This window comes from Camellia sinensis, chromosome 5, assembly GCF_055761805.1.
Source record: "Camellia sinensis isolate YWXY chromosome 5, ASM5576180v1, whole genome shotgun sequence".
Lineage (NCBI taxonomy): Eukaryota > Viridiplantae > Streptophyta > Magnoliopsida > Ericales > Theaceae > Camellia > Camellia sinensis.
The window spans coordinates 117,900,777-117,918,072 of record NC_138965.1 but is presented as its reverse complement, the minus strand read 5'-3'; the positions used below and the strand labels follow the sequence as shown (position 1 = coordinate 117,918,072).

General features: G+C 37.5%; 1 protein-coding gene across 1 annotated transcript; it reads right to left on the bottom strand.

The window, feature by feature from the left end:
- Positions 1-916: 916 nt before the first annotated feature.
- LOC114291785 (uncharacterized) lies at positions 917-16,912 on the bottom strand. Its single transcript, XM_082872021.1, has 2 exons — positions 16,834-16,912; positions 917-1,470 (listed from the first exon to the last, which is right to left on the bottom strand). The coding sequence occupies exons 1-2, from the start codon at positions 16,910-16,912 to the stop codon at positions 917-919; spliced, it is 633 nt and encodes a 210-aa protein (XP_082728147.1).
- Positions 16,913-17,296: the final 384 nt, after the last annotated feature.

Below are 17,296 nucleotides of genomic sequence, written 5' to 3'. Positions count from 1 at the left end.
TAATAATTCAGTAGTCCTAGTAGCACCTTTTTTCTTTGGCTTTGTTTATTTTCCTTTAATGCAATTCACACAAGTACTAAAATCAGAAAAATCAAGTGAACTTAAAATTCCGTCTTTAATAAGACGTTCCCTCATTTCTCTTGATATGTGGCCCAAGCGCTTATGCCACAACATGGATGAATTTTCATTCACTCACTTTCTCTTTTTATTTACCAAGTCGTTTACATTAAAGGATAAAAGAGATTGTGCATAAGTGGAATCTAAATTCAATGAATAAAGATTACCATATAAAATACCAGAACCAATCATATGAGAATTGTGGATTAAAGAGACCTTATTATTTCCAAACTTAAATTCATAACCATGGGAATCAAGTTGTGAAACAGAAATTAGGTTTCTAGTAAAAACATGAACATAAACTGTGTTTACTAAATCTAAAATGAAACCAGAGTCTAAAATTAGATGGAGGGTGCCAATAGCCTTAACGTCCACTTCTATTCCATTCCCAACCGTAATGGTTCGTTCTCCTTTATTTAGTTTCCGACTTGTAAGGTATCCCTGCATGGAATTTGTTATGTGAATACTTGCACCAGTGTCAATCCACCAAGAATTTGGTGGAACATCTACCAAAAGGAATTCATAAGACACAAAGCATTGAATGTTACCTTTCTTGTCCAACCAACTTTTAAAACCTGGATAGTCTTTCCTTATGTGACCTTTCTTTCAACAGAAATGACATCGAATCTTATTTTCTTTATTAGCCTTGGAGTTTCATCATTTACATTCTTCTTCTTCTTCTTACTTTTGTCTTTCTTGAAAATCTTTTTTGTTGGACCCAAGGTGGTAAGGTGAACCATATCAGGCTTTTCAGCTTTAAGCCTCTCTTCTTCTTGAACACACATGGCAATTAACTCACTCATCTTCCACTTATCTTTCGACGTATTATAATTGATCTTAAAGGACCAAATTGCGCAGGAAAAGAAGTCATAATGAAATGAACAAGAAAACCTTCAGAAATTTCCATGTCCATTCCCTTTAATTGAGAGGCCATGTCATTCATCTTTAAGATATGTTCACGAACACCACTCAAACCACCATATTTCATTGTCATCATTTTAATCATGAGAGTACTAGCAAGAGATTTGGAAGTTCCAATGAATTGTTCTTCAATAGATTTCATATAGCTCACTGCACTTTCAGAAACAGGGATTGCTCCTTGAATTGCAGGCGTAATTGAGCCTTTCATAATCATTAGACTTAAGCGATTAGAGCGTTCACATTTTTCATATAAAGCCATGTGTTCCTTAGAACTTGTATCATTAGGCTTTGTAGGAGCTGACTCTCTTAATGCATAGTCTAAATCCATAATTCCCAAAATAATTCCAATTTGTTCCTTCCATTTCTTAAAATTAGTTCCACTTAAAGCTTCAATACCAGATAAGTAACTATTAATGGCAATAGGATTCAATGCTGCAAACACATAATATCCATTACATAATATAATCAAGAAAACGACTTTTCACATCTCATAAAAATAACACCACAAGTTAAATATATCTAACTATAAAACATAATTAGTTAGATACGAAATCAAGTTATCCTTCTGTTGGGCCGAATAACAATATATTTTAACAATTCATAAAAGTAAATGAGATGACTAATAAAAATAAACAACAAAAAATAAAATAAAATAATCATTAAGACCGTAACGAGTTTATCACCGTTGGGCAGAAAAATTCAAATGTCTCTTATTTTATTTTATTAACTAAAGCACGTGAGAAGTTTATCACCGTTGGGCAGAAAAACTTATTGCTATATTTATTATACTAATCATCTCGGTTGTTCAAACATACATAGTGTTGAACCTTCGTTGGGCTGATCAACAATGTTTCAACTCTTAAGGTGTGTAACAAAACATTATAAGTGCATAAAACATTATCTTAATTACCACTTATTCAATAATTTTCAATTTTTATTTTAACATCAATAGAATAAAAGATTGGCCAAAAATAAAAATAAAATTGGACAAGTGTAAATCAAGGTTTTGCACTTGTTACACTAAACATCATCATAAAATGAAATTCATACTTATACGTTTCATGCATCAGAATTGAGATTGATAGAAAACTTTGCGGAACATAAACTAAAAACCATTAAGGATTCAATTCTATACATGAAAACTATATGAATTCTACTATACAACTTAAGTAAATACATACATTGATCCATGATAGTATGAAATCCTCTTGCAAGAAAGAGAAACATTGAATGGAATACCTTGATCTTTAAGATCTTGACTTATCTAAGATCTTCAAACCACTTCTCTCTCTCTAGGCAATGGGAGCCTTCTTGTGGTGACAACTTGAGTTTTTGATGGAGAGTATGGATTGGGACCTTACACTATTTATACTAGTATTCTTCCCATCAAAGAATCCATTCATTCAATGAATTTCATTAAATATATTAATGTATCTTATACATTCATGATACATAATGCATCTTCTATATTAATGAATTCATTAGATAGATTAATGTATCTTATATATTTATAATAGATACATAATGCATCTTTAAGATTCATTCATAATGAATCCATCACATTCAATGCATTAACATTAGTCTTCTATACATTGTATATATAGGTGCATTCATCAATAATTAGTCACCATCTAATTGATGTACATATATCTTACTTAATGAGATGAATCTAGTATAATCGTGCATAAGTCACATTAAGCCATATTTAGGAAAAAGTCTTACAGTTTAGTCATTTTTCATTACTTACCTCACTGGTTTTTGTTACAGATTGATGATGTTGGCATGGATACAGTAATGTTTTTGGGCCAGATTGATGATGTTTGCATGGGCGCAATTTACTTTATATTTTTGTATATGGAAAACATGTACACCTGATATGTTTTAATTTGTATTTTAATTGTTGGTTTGGATAATATATGTATTTGTTAGATTATAATATGTTTATGGATTCTTATTTTCCTTGATATGCACAGTTAATAGTTAAGTTTTGTATATAGTTGAAAATTGAATGTTACAGCTTGTGGAAAATATTTGTATTGAATGGTTGAGAATTGAATGGATGAATAGATGAATAATTTTGTATATGCACAGGTTACATGTGGTACAAAAAATATTATAGAACAAATTATAAAAACTAAATGAGACCTTTTGGCGACTAAACAAATATCATAGGTTGGCTTTTGGCTACTAAAATTTTAGTCGCCAATTGTCAAAAGTGAAACTTTTGGCTACTAAACTTTTAGTAGCCAATTGTAAAAAAGAAATTTTTTGCTACTAAATTTTTAGTCTCCAATTTTCAAAAAGTGAAACTTTTGACTACCAAATAATTAGTCGCCAAACATACATGCTCAATTGGCTACTAAAAAATTTAGTAGCTAAAAGTAAAAAAAATATATATTTAATTATTTTTAAAAAATATATGGCGCCTAAAGTTTTAGTTGCTGATAGGTTACTTTTGGCTACCAAACAAATTTTAGTCGCTGATTATCTTTCCCGACGAACTATTGGCTACCAAATTGGCGACCAAATATATTAGTCGCCAAAAGTAATTGGCGACTAAAATAGGGCATTTGGCGACTAAAATTTAAGTCGCCAAAAGTGAAATTTTTTGTAGTGGTAAGACCTCGATTGTGGAGTTGATAATCTTTTGGATTGATTTTGAAGAGAGAGAGAGAACTGATAGAAAAAAAATAATTATAATAATTATGGAGGAATAAAAAAGTGACACGTGTATCAAATAAGTGTAAAAAGTTAACCCAAACAAACGAAAATAGACGGAGGGTCAACATTGGGACACGGTTAAAAATTCAAGGTTTAAATTGTCAAAATTAAAATGTTGGGTTTAATGTGAAAAACATGTTAAACCCTGGGGTTTTTTTTTTCCTAATTTCCCAAAAAAAATAGCATAATTTTATATTTTTTAAGTCATAATTAAATATAACATGAGACATATTAAAGAATTTATAAGTTATTACTAAAATAATATCATAATTAAATAATAAAATTAATCATGATAACTAAAGAATAAAATGACATAACTAGATATACATATGGTACATCATTTTTTAGGGTGTGTATATTAGAATGTCCCATAATTTCTAATACCAAAATAAATAGGGACAATTATAATAAAAAAAAATTCCAAAGTTTGAGTTTTTTAACAAAATAACTCCCCGATTTTTTAATTTTTTTAATTTAAATTTAAATTTTTTGATTTGTTTTTAAACAATTAGTCTATTTTTGTCAAGTAAAAATGATAGAAAAAGAATATTTTAGCTATTAAACTCAATGTGTATATACATGAAATTTCTAAAATACAATTTTTCACTGAGTTACTAAAATACTTATTTTTTTATCGATTTTACTTAATGAAAATATGTAAATAGTTTAAATTGAAAATAAATCAAATATTTAGGTTTAAATTAACAAAATTACAAATTTAGAGTTTATTTTATTATAAGGATCAAACTCTCTATATATATATATATTTGTAATTTCTCGAAATAAATAAATAATTTTTTATTTAATTAATTCAATGTAGTCTTTTCGTATTTTCGTTCACTTTTTATCGTTAGATAAAAACTAGACTAAAGTTTTGTATAAACTTATAAAATTAATCATAATTTTTTTTATTATTGTCAAAAAAAAAAACTAATAATAAAAAATAAAAAAAACTTGGCACAAATGTCCCAACAATGTTGCTCAAGAATTCATCCATTCAACAACGTTACAAATTTAAAAAATCATATTTATAGATTATAATCATTTTAAATGTGACTTATATTCTATTAATTTTAAATTTATTCTATACAATTTATTTATTTTAAATTTATTCTATACAATTTATTTCAAAATAAATTTTTATGATTCATAGAGCAGTGTTTGGGTGTGAAAAATCTGTGCTTGTTGGTTTTTTTTTTTTCTTCTTTTCTTTCTAATAGCTATATAGAGTTGTTAAAGAAATCAAATTAATCAAGTTCGATTTATATTCGGCTCGTTAAAAATTTGTTTGAGATCGACTCGTTATGTACACAGATTAAGTTTTTGCACAATTTTAAATTTGTTAATTTTTTCAAGCTAAATTTAAACAATCTTGTGGGTGTTGATTTTTGACCACACAACCAAACAGGGAACTCAGCTGGAGAGCACTGGCAAAATAGATTAAGCCCGAACAACCTATCACAGAAAAATAAGAATCTGGCAGTGCTTCGTCCACTCGGGGGCACTCCGACGCTCAAGTCAGTAATTCAAGATCTCTAAAAAATAACCAATAGTGCTTAACTCACTAGACAGAACATAAAAAACAGAAGCTTCACTCCTGTGGACTCAAGCTCAATGCTCATCCTAGACTCTTAGCTAAATAAGGATAAACTCCCTAAGAGTTTTATCTTTATCCAGATTGAGATCCTCCCCTGTTCTAGGACTCTTGTCCCTTATCCGCTCATCTTGAATTCCGATGTCCTTTCAAATAACCTCGACATCATAACCAGGCCACATGGCACCTCAGCTGATACTTCGGCATCATCTTAGCCACATGCTGTCATTTACAAAATATATCCCCACAATTGCCCCCTAGGTTCTATTACCTCGGCAACCTGAGGTGATGGAACCTACATCGCTCGTTCATGTATTATGTCGGATAAAAATCCATTCTTTCCCATCGACCAAAATCATTACTCGTTGGCTTCAAGTGCCCAGTACTTAACTGTCCATTCTTATCAGGGATTAAGAATCAAGAACCAAGTTCTTTAAGTATCTTGACTGACATCGTTCCTCTAGTTGAGGTTTTTACTTCATTAAATCAAGAATTCCAATAGTTTTATCTGCTCATGAGCTGTCACGCACAGTTTTTTCAATCGTTTCCGCCACGCGTCCTTCTCTCATTGATTCATACTTGATACGCGCCATCAGGTTGCGTCGCTTTTACGCATGCCGCCTGATAGACACGTCGTCCAAAGCATGTCATCATGGTTTGCCGTCTTTTCGAATTTTTGACAAAACTCTTACTCTCTCTTTGCCTCTTCACTTCTCATTCTTGCATTTCCCTCTCTTGTGATCAAATTTTCGCTCTCTAGATTCCACCATTTTTATACCTTTGAAGCTTTGTACTTGCTCCGATCTGACTTTGATCTTTCAATTCATCTGACTCCGGCGTCTCTCTTTTCGGCTTTAGTCGATAAGTCCCTGATATTATTGTTCGTATTTTTGAATGATTTGTACTGTTCTTCGTCTGTTCTTATGTTCTCGTCACCACAAGTCATTTCTGGTCCTTTGAATTTTCACTGTGCTTTGAACTTCATCATTCAGAATGTCAAAGGTGTTTCTTCGCAATTTGCGCTGTTCAATTTATCTCTGTGTCTGCATACACTGTTCGTGGTTTTTGTACACACATACGCATTGTTCAAGTGTTTGATATTTTAACAATTTGTCACTGCTCTTGACCTTAGCACATTTGCACATACCTGTTTTGTGTTCTTGAATCTCTGTTTCTTTCTTGAGTCTGAATCATGTTCTTTTCTGTTTCTCTTTGACTTGATTTCCAGATTCTTGCCCTTGCACCTTTATTTTCATGCTTTAGCTTATAGGTTTGGGATTTGCCTAGAAACCAAACACTTAGGAGAAACTGAAACAAACTCCCCTTAGATCTGAGAAAACCTTAGCCCCAGTGCTAGTTTAGGTTTTAGCTGAGGTATTCAAACCTATATCCATCACCCTATTGCCCAACCCCTTTACCTTGAGACAATAGGTATGTTCAGGTAGAGGGTTGACACCTCAGAAAAGCTCGAATATTTTAAGAGAGAATTTTCCAGCCACGCCGACATCTAGATTAGATTAGCTAGGGAGAAGGACTCCATCATGCCAGATGGAGACTCTCCATGCCCTTCCCTGTTATGGCCAGGGAGAAGGACTCCATCATGCCAGTGGTTTAAGCTTGGTTTTTCCTCAGAAGTGGCTGCTTTGAAGTTGTTCTTTAAGGGTGCCTTCACACTCTTTAAAGCTTTGTTCTTTCATTACTTACTTAGCCATCTTTGCATGCTTCTTTTGGATTTACTTTCAACTATAAAAAGTTTCATTTTTAAGTATTAAAAATGGTTGTTTGAGGCTTGATTTGAGTTAGGGGTGGTTTACCCCTTTCGGTGGCTTGTTTGGCTTTGTTTTGTGTCATCTCTTTAGGCCTTTGAGATCACCTTTTCCTGGCCTTTTAACCACTGAATTCCAGAGGAATTTCAGTGGTGGAAAGTGTGTTTTGAGGCCTTAAATAGGAGGGGGTTGTCCCCTCTTCTCTTCTCTTGTTTGCTTGTGTTGGTGGCTTACCAAAAGAGCATGTATTTCTATTTTCTTGAGGCTTTGTTTGAGAACTTTTTTGTGATTTTTTAGACCTGCCATGACTCTGTTTTTGGCTGTCTTGGTCACCTCTTGCGTTCTTCTTGTACTTTTAGTATAATCTTACTTGTAGCTTTGCAAAGTAGCATGTCTTTCTAGCATGTTGAGGCTCTATCTTAGTATGTTTTTGCGATTTTTCTAACATGTTATAACTCTTTTTTGGGTTGGTTTGATCACTTGTTGCATGCTTCATGTACTTGTAGTGCAATCCTCCATTTAGCCTTAACATGCATCATGCTTTGGACCATCATTTTAGCATGCTTTTGGCTCCACTCCAGGAAGATTCTACTCATGTTTTTCCATTCTTAAGCTCTATTTTAAGTTGTTTTGGTCATGCATGCCTTGCTTTGTATAGCCATAGTGCAATCTTACTCACTAGCTTTGAGTTTCCAAGTCACTAGCATGCATTGCTTGGGCTATTTGCATGATTTAGCATCATTTGATATGTGATTTCAGAGCATGTTTCACTGTCATGCCCTCACATCTTTCACTCTTTCAATGCCTTGGAGAGTTATGATTTATGCCTTAAACATGAGCCAATATGTATGCCATCTTGCCTAAGCTTTTGGGCTACCATTTCAATGTGTTTTGGGTCTTATTTTTCCATGATACAACTCTGTTTTTGGTTGGTTAGAGCATCCCTCATTTGCTTCTTACACTTGTAGTGTAACCATGCTCATTGGCCTTACATGCTTGGTGTTTTGGCTTACCATGCTAGCTTGTTTTGGCTTCATTCCATGCATGTTTTGTCATTATTTTGACCTGCCTTGGGACTATTTTGAGTCATCTTGGCCCTTTGGGGCTTGTTTGATATGGCTATGGTGCAAGTACCTTTGTTAGCCTTAAGCTTTGAGCCTCCTAGCATGCCTCATTTGTCATATGTGCATGTTTTGGCATCATTTGGAATGATATTTCAGAGCATATAGTGTTATCACACTTCCATGTTTTTCACTCTTTAAGTGCTCTTAAGAGTTGCACCTTTATGCCCTATTCATGGGCCAATGCATGAGCATGCATTTTATTGCTTTCAATGCTAGCATTTTAGAGCATTTTGGCCATTATTTTGGCATGCATGAGGACTGTTTAGGGTTGGTTTAGTCTATTAAACATTGTATTGCATGCCTCTTGTATGATGCTCTTTACTTGCTTTGATGCTTTAGCCTTCAAACATGCCATGCATGCATTGTTCACATGATAAAATCTTGTGCATGCCATTAGTATTGACAGGTTGATCATGTTGTATGTGTTGCATTGTGTTTGGATCGAGTGTTGATCCAAACACAAGGAATGTGGCACGTTTCGTACTTGAAGTGATGAAACGTGTTGCGTTTCTTGATCGCCGACCCTCTTGATCAATCATGATAGAGGTTAAGGCCCTTATGTGTTGTTTGTGCATTCATCAACACTGTGCAAGCTTGATTCTTTGGCCATCATGCATTGAGATGCGTGATTGGTGGCTCGAGAGCCGAGCACTACACTCCTTGGAGCTTGAGATATGATAAGGAGTGTAGTTGCACACACATTTTCTTACAAATACACTGCCATGCCTCTGTTTGTGCTCTGTTGCAGCAAAAGGAGAAATTACAAGAAGCAGTGGCCGACCGACCATCAAATTTGCCGACCGGCCACCAAGTCTGCCAATCAGCTATCAAAAGTGGCCGATGGCTGTCAACTTTGGCCGATAGCCATCCCTCTTGGCCGACCATCCCTCAGCATGTTCCTAAGGTGGATCAGAAGTATCTTCGAAGTTGGTACAATTTTCAGAAGTCCAAAAGAGTGCAAACAGAGGCATCATGAGGCACAGTAGTGGATTTCCAAGCGAAGCCGACCGAGCATGCATATCCCCCTCGCTTCCTGAGGCCATTTGTTTAAAATGCTTAGCTAAACTAGTTCATTAGTTTAGTTATTTTGTAATTAATTAGTTATGTGTTTAATTAATTAATTTAGTTTGTATTTAATTAGTTGTAGCTAGTTATTCAATTTGTGTTGTGTAATAATTAGTCTAATTAGATTATTAGATTAGTTAAGTAGCTTAGCTTAGCATAGCTAGCTTGTATTATTTATTCGGACCCTCCATCGAGAGGGCACAATGTTGTAATAAGGGTGCATGTGTGTGTGCATGTCTTCTAACCCCACTTCTTTCTCCCTTTTACTTATTAGCTTTTGATGGTTAGTTTTAGGGCATGTTTTGATTAGCATCCATATTCTTGCATGTTTGCATCCATACATTTGTCTTGCATGCACCGGGCTCGGCGCATCATTCAAACTGCATTGTATTTCGATATATTTACTTGAATACGTGTTTCAAAGCATGTTGTCAAGTGTTGCATTTCATATGCCATCTTAGATAGCCGAGCCTATTAGTTGCATTTTGCGTATGTTGCATTAGGCATCTTAACATAGCTAGGATCATGCATTAATTTCTAACTAGTTTTCTTTCTTTGGCTTGGAGTACGCTGTGAGTGTTTATGTTTTAGCATCCTTGCATGCGTGTAAGTGATTGACATGACAACATTATTGCCATGAGGCTATTTGCTTAATTGCTATAATAGCATGAATGCGTGTGGATGAAGGCTTGATTGTTTGAATTGGAACAATTCATCAAAATGTGTGTTTTAAGTCCACTTGAAGTGGCAAAATCATGTTTTAAGCCCACTTGAGGGTGGCAAATCCGCGTTTTAGCCTACTTGCGAGTAGCTCTTTCAAATCATTTTCGAAAAACAAACATGAGATGTTTTGTCCCAAATTGAGTGATTTAGTCTATACTTGTATACTGTGCGCATCACATAGTAATTCTAGATTAATAACCGGAATAAGAATACATGTGTTTTCAAAAACAACATATCATGATTAGTAGAGGCCGATCCTTTGATTGGGCGAGCGAGGGTGCTCATTTCAGGACATTCCCTTCTCATACCCAAGTTCCCGAGTCGAGGCAACTTAGGTGATGACGGACACGTGGCTTTAGGCACGAGTCAGGGTTTCCTAAATTTCCCAAAAACAAAATATTTAGGTGGCGACTCTGTAATCTGGCAAAGCAGTCCATTATAGACGCGGTCCCGGGAACTCTCTGATATCTGCGCTGCGAGGTGCAGATCTCATTTTGTTCTGAGCTACTACACGTTCGGACTCATGTCACAGTTCTGAATATAATCTTACAATGTGCGATGTAAGACCGATAAATCACCAAAGAGTCCAAATCCGGCAAATCGTTTTGGAAAACTAATTTTTATAAAGAAGTGCCAAACATGGACTGCTTTGCCAAATACAGAGTCGCCACCTAAATGTTTTATTTTGGGAGAATTTAGGAAACCCTAATTCGTGCCTAAGGCCACGTGTCCGTCATCACCAAAGTTGCCTCGGCTCGGGTACTTGGGTACGAGAGGGGAAGGTCATGTAATGAGCACCCCCGCTCGCCCGATCAAAGATCGGCTTGTACTAAGCATGATATTTTGTTTTTGAAAACACATGTGTTCTCATTCTGGTTAATTAGCTAATCTTACAACGTGATGCGCACAGCATACAAGTATAGACTAGATCGCCTAATTTGGAACAAAATATTGCATGTTCATTTGTGAAAATGATTTGAAGTTTGCTATTCGCAAGTAGGCTAAAAATGCGGATTTCAATGAATTGTTCCAATTCAAGCAATCCAACCTTCACCCACAGGCATTTAGGCAGTTATATCAAATAAACAGCTAGCCTCATGGCAAGTATGCTTTCATGGAAACATTAACACACATGCAGTATGCTAAAGCGTAAACACTCACAGTATACTCCGAGCCAAAACAAAGAACTAGTTAGAAATCATATATGATCCTAGTTTATGTCAAGATGGCTAATGCAACACATGCGAAAATGCAACTAAAATAGGCTCGGCTATTCTAGAATGTCATGTGAGATGCAACTTGATAGCATGCTGTTGAACACATATTCAAGTAAATGTATTGAAAATACAATGCAGTTAGTATGATGCGCCGAGCCCAGTGCATGCAATACAGATGAATGGATGCACACATGCAAGCATAATGTATGCTAATCGAAATATGCCCTAAAACTAACCATCGTAAGTGGTTAAGTAAAAGGGAGAAAGAAGTGGGGGTTGGAAGACATGCATCACACACACGCACGCTTATTACAATAATACGCCTTTTCGCAGGAGTGTCTGAATAAGAAGCTAACTAGTTAATCTAAGCTAATTAAACTAATTATTGCAAAAAAAACCAATTAACTAATCCTAGTTAGCTAATTAAGCTATTACAAAACAAATAAGCAGCTAAACGCATTAACTACTTAATTACAAAACCAAAGCATGAACTAGCTAAGTAAATTGGCTAAGTAAAGCAGTAAAGCAGGAGCTTCAAAGGGAGAAGAGTGCATGCATACCTGGTCGCCTCATTCGGAAATCCAGCGCGACGCCCCAACTTGCCTCTATTTGCAACTGTTCTCAGAACCTTGCACCAAGCTCCAGAAAGCTTAAACTTCACCATGGGAACCTGTAGGAGGATGGCCGACCACCTAGGGGTGTCACCAGCCATGGCCGACCATCTATCCTTGCTGTGAACTAGAAAAAGTGGTCGGCCAGCTAGTTTTTCTGGCTGGCAGACTAGTTGTTGCTGCCAAACTCCAGTTTTCTACAACAGAGAGCAAGAAAGGGCATGGCAATGTATTTGCAAGATATGTGTCCACAACCACCCTCCCTATCATTTCATGATCTCAAGGGAGTGCGGTTCTCGACCCTCGGGCCACCAATCGCACATTTCAATGCATGATGGCCGAGAAGCCAAATTGCACAATTCAATATGAAATGAATGCACACATAAACACATAAAGCCTAAAACTCTATCATGCTTGATCAAGAGCGTCAGCAACCGAGAATTGAGGCACGTTTCATCACTTTGAGTATGAAATGTCCCTCGTTTCTCGTGTTGGACTAAATGCAATGTAACAATATGGCATACTCAATGCGATGTAACATAAGCATACACAACGCAAAGTACATGGCCTATGCAATGCGATGAATAGACTTAAACCAAAATGGACAGACCTCAGTCATGCCCAAATCAGTGGCCATAATGATGAAACGAAGGCACAAGAGCATATATAAGCATGCACATGCAAAGGCCCATTGACCGGGCATAAGAGCACAACTCTCAAGAGTGCTCAAGGAGTGATAAATGTGGAAGTGTAACAACACTAAGTGCACTGAAATTAAGTAAGAAATGATGTCAAATCATTCAAATAATACAAGGAAGGCATGCTAGAGTCCTTAAGCATGAAAGCTAATAAAGAGGACTACAAAGGAGACATGCAATACATGGCACAAATGTTTGAAACAACCATGGACAAAGTTTAAATAGGCCAAAATAAGGATCAAAACAAACTAAGATGGAGGCTCAAATACCTAGGCATGCTAGCATACATACTAAGCCATAAACAAGGCAACAATGCTCAACTCCTAAACCACAATTAAAGAGTGATATGCATGAGAATATGACAATGCTACATGCTATGAAATCAAGTATTAAATGATGTCAAATCATCCAAATAGCTCAAAGATAACATGCATGAGGCATCAAAACACAAGGCTAGTAAGGCCAATTGCACTACAACTATGTAATTCATGAAGCATATGGAAAATGCAACCTAAAACAGTCCTAGAACATGTCAAAATGATACTAAAACATGTATGAAAGGAAGCCAAAACAAGCTAGCATGAAGGGCATAAGGCATGATGCATACAAGGCAAATACGGTGGATTACACTACACCTATTAAGACCAAGCATGGGATGACTTAACCAACAAAAATCAGAGTTATATCATGGCAAAATAACCCCAAATAAGCACTGAAATGATAGCTCGCAAGCTTAGGCATGAAGGCATATGCAATGATTCATGTTAAAGGCATAAAGGACCAACCCTCCAATGCATTGAATAAGTGAAAGACATGAGTGTATGACCACGAAACATGGACTGAAATCACATTTCAAATGATGCCAAATCATTCAAATAGGTCAAGCAAGGCATGCTAGTGGACTTGATACACAAAGCTAACAAGCTAAAATGCACAATAACTATACAAAGCATGGCATGCATGACCAAGACAACATAAATTAGAGCTAGATCATGGTAAAACATGGACAAAATCTTCTTATAGTTAAGCCAAAAGCATGCTAGAATGACATGTTAAAACATGATGCATGTTAGGCTAAATTATGGAATTGCACTACAAGTGCATGGAGCATTCAAGTGCCAACCAAACCAAACCTTAACAGAGGTATGACATGGCAAAACATCACCAAAAACATGCTGAAATGGACTCAACATAAACTAGAAAGACATGCTACTTCATGAAGCATATAAGACTAGTTTATGAAATTTACACTACAAGTGTATAAGGGATGCAAGAGCCAACTAAACCAATCCACAAAAGATCTAAGGCATGTTAAAATAACACCAAAAACCTACTGAGATGGTCCTAAAACAAGCTAGAAAGACATGCTCAAACATAAGGCACACAAAGCTAGTTTGTAAGATTTACACTACAACTGTATAAGGCATGCATGGAATGACCAAACCAAGTCAAAAGAGATCTGAGGCATGCTGAAATAACCCCAAAGACATGCTAAGAACAAGCCAATACAAGCTTAATAAACATGCTCAAACATGAGACATATGAAGTAAGTACACAAAACACAAGGAAAGGGGACCCTCTCCTATTAGGGACCTCAAAACCACCTTTATACCACTAAAAATCCTCTGGATTTCAGTGGTAGAAAGGTCGTGCAAAGGCTAGAACAAGAGCCAAAAGGGGTGGCTCAAAACAAGGCCTAAGAAGGCCTAAGAGGGGGTAGACCACCCCCAATGCAAAAGTGACCTTAAACAAACTTCACAAGGATTGAAAAATAGAACTTTTTGTAGTTTAAAGTCAAGCCTAAAACAGCATGCAAGTAGGGCTAAAAGCTTAAGCAAAAATGGGGGTTTAAAAGGTTAAAAGCTCACCCTTGAAGATCCTCTTTAAAGCTGCAACTCCAGCAACTTTTCTGAGTTCAAACCAGTCCAAGAACTCCAAAAACAACTTCAAGGGTCCTCAGCTCTAAGAGTATGGTGTTTGAGTGTGTGTTTGTGTACAAAAGTGAGACAAAATTACACTTTTAGACACAAAACAATAGCAAAATAAAGAAGTATAGATATAGATTATATGTATCACTCAAGCACACTTTTTCTGAACTTAGAGGAGGGAGGAGGTGGTTCTCTCTTATAAAGAACAAAAGGTAAAGCTTCTTGAGGAAGCTAAGGGTTCAAGGCCAGCCCTCTATACACGTGTATGGAGGATGGTTTCAGTGCCCTCCAGCTGTGCTAGCTGGAGGAAAATATCTCCAAAAAGGTGACAAAAAGCAGTCGATCACTTGAAGTCGGCTAGCTACTTCTAGGGGTCGGCCGACCACCACAAGTGGTCTTCCAAGACAACAAGTGGTCAGACATGGTGGGAGATGATCAGCACACTGAAAACAGGCTAGGGGTGGGGTGGCCGACCAGAAAAGGTGGCCCAAAGACCAAGAAAACCAGTTGTCAGACCAGAAAACTGGCTGGCGGGAAGAAAAGTGGTCTCCAAGGGGAAATACTGGTCTCCCACCCTTGTACCACCTTCCAAACAAGGAAAACAAGGTTTGTACCAAAAACAAATCAAAATGGATGCAAGACGAAAGTTTGGGAGGCAAAACGCACAGCCGGGAGCCTCAAAAACTAGTCTACCTGCACCAAAAGTGGTCTGCGACCACAAAAGTGGTCTCCCGGACCACAGTTTCCCTCTAGACAGAGGCAACAAGGTGTGGTTCAAAAACCATGCCAAACAGAGAGCGTTAAGCAGTCCCGAGCCAAGGCACGCGACCGAAGGCTCCAAAAATTGGAAACTGGTCTCCAAACGAGAAAAGTGGTCTACGACCACAAAAGGATGGTCTACCAGACCATTCCCTCCCTTCAGGGAAGAGAAATGAGGCCTGGTCTGCAAATCGAGCCAAAGCACAAAGAGTTCAGAGGCCCAGAGGCAAGGCTCCTGGCCAAAATTCCGGAAACTCGAAACGAACACAACATGCACTATCACCAAGCGCTCAATCGATGACGTCTGAGTCTTAAGGTCGATAAAAAATGGGGTGTCTACAGCCATGTTTGGCACTTCTTGATTAAAATCAATTTTTCAAAATGATTTGCCGGATTTGGACTCTTTGGTGATTTATCAATCTTACATTGCACTTTGTGAGATTAGATACAGAACCGTGACAGGAGTCTGAACTGTAGTAGCTAAGAACTACAATTCGCGCCCTCGTGCGTGGAGCGGAGTTCGGGCAGTCTACAATTCTTGGTGACTCTGCTGGGGATTTAAAGAACTTGACTCAAGCTCATGATATGTTGTTTTGTCTACACTTATGTGTTTCTTTGCATCGCATTTGCATAGGTGCCCCTAAGTCACAGTGTTTGCCATCTGTTATTCCTGAACGATTTGCTGGAGGCTGCGTGCCATAAGGCTAACCGGTTACGGGCTCTGCCACGATGGGAACACAAACCTCGATTTTCACCGAGGCACCCTTTTTGACCATTCGACCTAGTTGCATATCGAAAGCCATAGTGACCATTCCAAGCTAGGACAGGTTGATTACCCGATTGTAGGTTGTTTGAAACCGCTGCGTGCGTAGTAAAACCCTAGCTCCAGACAAGATAGGACAGGGAAACCTTACATCTCCATAGGGGTGTTTTCGCTCTCACTTGCTTGCTATATGCTTTTAGAGTGTGTCTCTACAGGGAATGCATGTATCAGTTTGCAAGTTCGGGTATCAGTCTGCGGACGTCAGTATTTGGGGAAATCAATTTTACCTGAGGGTATCAGATTTAAGGCAGTGATTTGGGGGCAACGATCAGTGTTTGAGAACAGTGTGTTCAGCTTACAAATGCCAACTGTGTGTTGTGTTTATTTTAAGCCAAAATGCTGCCCGTTTTTCTGGTTGTTTGTTTCCTTATTATGCTTTATTTATATTTTTTTACAAGGTAGTTTAGCATCATTGCTTCCAACCAGGCAGATATTCCCCAAGCACTCTGGATCAGAGGTCGAAGACTTCATCGATCCGAGGATCTAATTGATGGACAAGCAGTGTTCCTTTCATTACCCCTAGTTACTAGATGGAGGTTAGTTAGGCACAGTCCATTAGTACAACGGTTACCAGATCAGCGGTCATTATCCACCCCACTAGTGTGTAGTCGGGTTGAGGTTTCCGTTTCTACCGCAGAGAGATATGCCTGTTGTTCAGTTAGATTAGCACCTTATGGCAAGTATGGAGGATATGATGCGTCAGCTCCAAGAAACCATACAAGCCATGCAGCAGGATGCCGCCCGCCAGGCAGAGTTTGCCGCGCACCAGGCAGAGGTTGTGGCTCAACAGATAGAGCTGATTGCCAGACTTTAGCAACAGCAGCAACCACAACAAGCCGGAGCATCTATTTCGCATCCACCCCCGCCTCCCACCTAGAGTTCCAACACTCGGGAATACTACAAACGTCCAGGAAAGTACGGACGTCCCAACGGGGCCAGCTCCACCCCCAATCCTACCTCAACTGTCCAAAGCACCGGCTAATCCAGTGGATACACCGTTTGAATTTGAAGTGGATCCAACAACGCTGAAAGTGAGCAAGTTAGAAAAGCTGTTCAAAAAAGCTCAAGGCATTAATTCCATTCTGGACATAGAGGATGGATACACCGATTCGGCGGTGACTTTGTCGGACCGGTTCAAGATGCCACATATAGATCGTTTTGACGGTTCTGGGGATCTCATGGTACACCTGCAGTTGTTCTCAGATATCCTAAGGCCAATGGGCCTTTCC